Source organism: Elgaria multicarinata, chromosome 11 (genome assembly GCF_023053635.1).
Source record: "Elgaria multicarinata webbii isolate HBS135686 ecotype San Diego chromosome 11, rElgMul1.1.pri, whole genome shotgun sequence".
NCBI lineage: Eukaryota > Metazoa > Chordata > Lepidosauria > Squamata > Anguidae > Elgaria > Elgaria multicarinata.
This window is the reverse complement of record NC_086181.1, coordinates 22,481,580-22,487,637: the sequence shown is the minus strand read 5'-3', so window position 1 is coordinate 22,487,637 and position 6,058 is coordinate 22,481,580. Positions and strand designations below refer to the sequence as shown.

The 6,058-nt window shown below is 39.6% G+C and overlaps 1 protein-coding gene across 1 annotated transcript; it reads left to right on the top strand.

Annotated features, from left to right (window-relative positions):
* The first annotated feature begins 275 nt into the window (after positions 1-275).
* LOC134405464 (olfactory receptor 6M1-like) lies at positions 276-1,241 on the top strand. The gene has a single exon (XM_063136708.1). It carries the CDS (start codon positions 276-278, stop codon positions 1,239-1,241), a length of 966 nt encoding a protein of 321 aa, XP_062992778.1.
* The last annotated feature ends 4,817 nt before the right edge of the window (positions 1,242-6,058 follow it).

Sequence of the window (6,058 nt, the reverse complement as noted above, 5' to 3'; positions counted from 1 at the left end):
ATATGTAACTGCGTTCCAAGCTATAATGTATGGTTATAGTGCATGTGTGTTTAGTAGTAGTAGTAGTAGTAGTAGTAGTAGTAGAAGCTGGGAGCATGGGTAACTAAAATATATCAGTTTCCACTTGGAATATTTTATTAATATTTTAAAATATTAATATTTTAAAATATCAAGAATAAGCAATAAACTCAGCATGATGTTAGTAAAACTATTAATTAGCTCCATTGCCTGTCTCCTCTGTTCTGACTCTGGCAGGCATATCCAACAGTCAGGAAATGGATGCAAATTATACTTTTGTCACTGAATTTGTGTTGCTGAGCTTCCCACATATCCGTGAATTGGAGGTCTTCCTCTTCATTATGATTTTCATCATCTACGTTCTGACACTGATGGGCAACATGGTCATCATCATCCTTATTTGCACTGACTACCGTCTACACACTCCCATGTACTTCTTTTTGGGAAACTTCTCCTTCATGGAGATTCTGATTACTTCTGTCGTTGTTCCCAAAATGCTTCAGAATCTGCTGTCTAAGAAAAAAAGCATCTCCTTTGCAGGTTGTATCACTCAATCTTATTTCTATTTCTTCCTTGGTGGTGTTGAATTCATCCTGATTGCAGCAATGTCCTTTGACCGTTACTCAGCCATCTGCAACCCTCTCCACTACAATAATGTAATGACAGGAAGAGTCTGTGTCCACATAGTTGTTTGTTCTTGGCTTGGAGGCTTCTTCTCCAATATCTTCTCCACTATAATGATGACCCGTCTGCCTTTCTGTGGCCCAAATGTTATCAACCATTTCTTCTGTGACAGTGCCCCTTTGCTTAGGTTGACCTGCATCAGCATCCAACTTTTTGACTTCATTGAGTTCCTCAATTTCATCTTTTCCACTATAGTCATAATTACTTCCCTCTTGGTGACAGTGGTGGCTTATGCCTTCATTTCAGTGACCATTCTCAGGCTACCATCCTTGGAGGAACGACAAAGAGCTTTCTCCACATGTGCCACTCATATAACCATGGCTGTGTTGGGTTATGGGAGCACCATCTTCTTGTATGTGCGTCCAGCCAAGTCCACCTCAGTTCAGGACAAACTGGTAGCTCTGCTCAACACAATTGTCACTCCTGCACTCAATCCATTTATCTTCAGCCTAAGGAACAAGATGGTGAAGGATGTAGCAAGAGATGCCTACAACAAGAGTCTTCTCTTCTTCAAAAATCTGAGGAAACTGGGAATGTAGCAAAAACAATAACTGTAACAATAGCAACAATATAATACATTCCATGTTTTTATAACAGATAACGAAATGGCAAATTTTATTTAACTCATTGTTCCCTTTCTCCTTTTCACAGTCCCTCTCAGCCATTTAAAATGTCTGTGGAAAACAAAGCTCCTTCAAATCCTAATAATGTCTTTGAAATATTGAAAATAGTTATGGAGCAATAATAAAATGGTGCATGCTTTGTGTAAATTAGGACTGTCCAGTACAGGTTGTAGTGTTTTGGTAGCTGGGATGGATGGATGGATGGATATCTGTAATCATTCCTCAAGATTTTCACATCAGATTTCTGCATTCTGGTTATATTTTGCTTTTTGATGTGGAAATTACAGCAGATCTACCACCATGGGTTCTTTTGAATAAAAGTTCTTATAATCCAAATATAGTAATGATTATTTTTCTTACCTATTGCTAGGATCAAAAGAATTCCTTCAGACCAGTTCAAGAGCTTGCAATGGCTTGTATTGCAAACTGCTTTTCAAATCTCTATACAGTTTCAAAACAACTGCTTATCATGTGGCATAGGGTTTCTGTTCAAGAATCAACAGTCCAAAGCCTCCCTGGGCATAGGGAAGTATAGTACAATCCTTTGAGTCTTGGCTAAAGCCTTAAAAAAGTTTTGACAGTTCCAGACAAAGTTCATTGCACTTATTTCCTATTTAAATCAATGTGTCATAAAGGACTTGATTTAAAAGTCATGGGTGATCATTGTTTCAATGGAACCTATGTTCAGCTAACATAGGCCTGGTTCAGACAACACGCTAAACCATGCTGCTTAACCACAAAATGTTTAAGGCAATGCATTAACCTTAATGCATTCCATTAACCACTTTGTGGTTAAGCAGTATGGTTTAGCATGTTGTCTGAACTACGCCGAAGTCTAGAACCAGCCTACTCAGTTTTATGCCTTTTATTCTGTTATACAGGATAATGATACAAACTAGGCTGCAGGGCATCATGTGTCTGGTCATTTGGTGGCACATCTTTTGAAGATGGTGCAGCATATAATATAATCAACTGCTGAAAATCTTAGGTTATCAACTTCCCTTTTTTAACCAAATTATTTACTTGTTCAGTGAATGCGTGGGCACTCTTAACACATACACAGTTGGATCCAAACTGTCTTAGTTAGAATAGACCTACTGAAATCAATGAGACTCACAATAGTCATGACTGAGGCCATAGCTAGACCTAAGGTTTATCCCTGGATCATCCAGGGGTCAAACCTGTTCATCTAGATGACACACAGGGGATCCAGTGCTCAGGCAGGGGCGAACCCTGGATGATCCCGGGATAAACCTTAGATCTAGCTGTGGCCTAAATTAAAGTAGACTCATCAAAATCAATGGGGATTAAGTATGGCTCAGGCTGAATACAATCCATAGTAACCATGTACAATGTTCACCATTTCCCTTGGGATTCACTCTTTGCAAAGCAGCTTCATCTAGTAACTGAAAAACTGAGGCATCTCTTAAAAAAAACACCCAAAAAACAGCAACCCCTGATCAGTTTCTTGGCTTTTCCTCAAAATTGCTCAGGCTTGATCTACATATTTAACAGAATGAAGTGGGAATTAACTGGGAGAGTCCAGAGGTGGTAGAATAGACTGTACCACTCCAGGCCGAAGGTGGGAAATGACACTTTTAATGTTTCTTCCATAAAGAAAACAACAACAACCTCTACAGGTAGAAATTTAGGAAGGGAAAAAATGGGATGGGTTAGAATCCCACCCCCACCCCTCAATGCAGGGAGTTCTTTCTTTCTTTTTAAAGGGAGAGCTTTTATTATTATTAATACATTTCTATAGCTTGCAGTTCTCACCAATTAAAACCACAAAATACAGCATGAGTTCCCCATAGGAAGTAAAAATTGGTACAACGGTGCTGTACTCTGATGTTTTGTAGCACAACCTATTCCAGTAATGGAAGGCAAAATAACGAGATGAGACAAGAAGTTGGGTTTAAATTAGGGCCACATTTATTCATGTTCAGAGAAAGGCTGATGGAGGCCTAAGAGGGCATCCTAGCTAGGCCACTGATTAGGCCAAGTTCTACTTGAAACCAATGAAAGTAATCACATTAAAACAACTAATTTTGTCCCAAAGCTTTCACTAGGAATTATTCATGAGCAATACTTGCTGGATCAGGACTAGGGATACAATAGAACATCATATATGTGTGCAGCAACATCCTACCTTTTTATTAAAAATGTGCTTTTACTACTGCAATAGCATAATGGTCACAAGGTTCTATTTTGCAAGCTATATCCTAAGAGAGTCAAGGAGCCAATTGGCCTAGAAGGAACATTTTTGCAACAGCAGCAGCAGCAACAACAAACCATTGCCATAGACTTCCATTAATTTCTACTTCATGTACAACTATCTCTTTTGTCTTCAGTGACCTTACTAATATTTTCCTCTTGGGAAAAGTATTAGTAAAACCACGTTGCTTAAATAGAAAGTATATTAGATTTTTTCCCCTTCTGCTTTCAATAAATCATTTCTATTTTCATGTGCCCACTCTGAAAATAGAAGTGGGTAGCAAAAATATAAATAAATAAATAAATAAATCTTGAAATTTTAAATTAAAAAAGAAATTAAGTATGAAGACAACGTTTTTCCACCTGGAGTATAGTCACTGCAGTACATACAAATTGGAAACATTATAATTAAATCCCCAGGGTGATGTAACCTACCACTTGATATGAATGCATATAGCAATTGTTAGCAAGAGAAATAAATAGAATTTTAATGGACCAGTTGGGGATAGGTGGTGATGTAGGGTAAGAATTCAACTAGTATGAGTAATATTCTCCCAATGTGTCTTTGATATAATATATAAACTTTTTTCTTTTATTAAATATCTGAATTTCCACAAATACCTGCATTACACTTGGAATGGATGATAGACAGAGACAAGCATGAGAAGGGCACTGCCAGACAGAGTACAGGAGGATAAATTAATAGATCTATCTAGATAGGCTTGATAACTGAACCAAGAAGGCAGCCAATCTTTATTTAGAGGAGCAAGTGAATCACTGAAACTTGTGGAGTGATGGACTGGCATGGTGTAGTGTGGTGTAGCAGCTAGAGTGCTGGACTGGGAGTCGGGAGATCCGGGTTCTAGTCCCCACTCAGCCATGGAAGTACACTGGGTGGCTTTGGGCCAGTCACAGACTCTCAGCCCAACCTACCTCACAGGGTTGTTGTTGTGAGGATAAAATGGAGAGGAGGATTATGTATGCCACCTTCAGTTCCTTGGAGGAAAAAAGAGGCAGGATATAAATGCAATCATAAATAAATAAAAATGGACAAAATACAGTCAAAGAAACCAACAGCAAGCTGTAAAGGTTGAGCAAATCTTTCTGTGACCTGTACCATTGGATTTAGCACGGACCCAGACCAAGGCCACAGCTAGACTTAAGGTTTATCCTGGGATCATCCAGGTTTCGCCCCTGCCTGAGCACAGGATCCCCTGTGTGTCACCTAGATGAACAGGTTTGACCCCTGGACGATCCAGGGATAAACCTTAGGTCTAGCTATGGCCCAAGACAAAAAGGGCTCACAAATTGTGAGGTAAAAGACTATATTAAGACTAAAGGTATGGTAGATACATGGGAAGAATAAAGAGATGTAACATGAAACATGCATAGCATAAAAACCCAGTAACAGATAAAACAATAACATCTTAACTGTGACTACTTACTCACAAGCAGGACTTTGCCCCCCCCCCCCCCCATGGTTCTCTCCACATGCTTTGGCAAAGACAAGACAAGGAGTTAGGGGCAGGTCCCCAACTATATACTTTACCTCCTGTTTTGTCTCAGCCTCCCCCCTCCTGCCTCAGCTTATTACCTTCCTTCCTCTCACACCTCCTTTGGCCTCTGAGGTGACTCACAGCATTGAAGTAGATAAGAAGCATCTTCTTGGTGCCAAGGCTCTTTGTCATTTCAAATTCTTTGTCAGTTAGAATTTGTGCATAATAATACCAGACTTATCTGACCTTCCTCCCCCCCTCCAGGTGGTCTGGCTGCCAAGACTTTTGTCATTTAGAATTTGTGCATAATAATACCAATGATGGTTCATTGTTTTACGTAAAAGGCATTATAAGAAATGGTGGCTGTAAAGCAGTCGTTTATGCAAGATTACAGGCTGTAATCTTGTGTAAACGGCCTCTTTATGGCTGTCATTTGCATAAAATGCCTTTTACGTAAAACAATGAGTTGCCATTTTTACGCAAAATGAGAGCCTGCTGAGGAGTCAGGTAGTTGTTCACTGGTTGCTCACAGTAATTACTATGACTGAAGTATTGAGCTCTTTTGTAGCATCTTTGTTGCACTTCACTTCCAAAAGGTGTAGTGATGACCACCAATTTGGATGGTTTTAAAAGGGGGTTGGATAAATTCCTGGAGGAGAAGGCTATCAGTGGCTACTAGTGTTGTGTTTCCCAAAACCTCCTGTGTTATTGTGAAACAATAAAGAGATCTTCCACATAATCCACAAATCTTTTTTCAGGCAATAAACATCTCTTTCCACCTGAAGAGAGTCTAATCTCTAGGCAAAACTATGCAAACTAAGCGAGACAATTGTCCTTCCAAGAAAAAGGGAAAGCCTTTTCCCAGAACACTTTCAATTCAAGGAGTCTGATTCTGAAGAAGCCTTTGGCAAGAAGCTAGCCAGGCCGATGTTCTCTTGCCTTCCTTTAGTTCTGCCCATTTGAGTCTGTGGCAGATTCTATGATCTGCCAGCCCTGAAGTGTCCTCCCCTTCTGAAGAATACT

Coding starts and splice junctions, on each gene's coding strand:
- LOC134405464 (XM_063136708.1), top strand. CDS start 276: ATGGATGCAAATTATACTTTTGTCACTGAATTTGTGTTGCTGAGCTTC.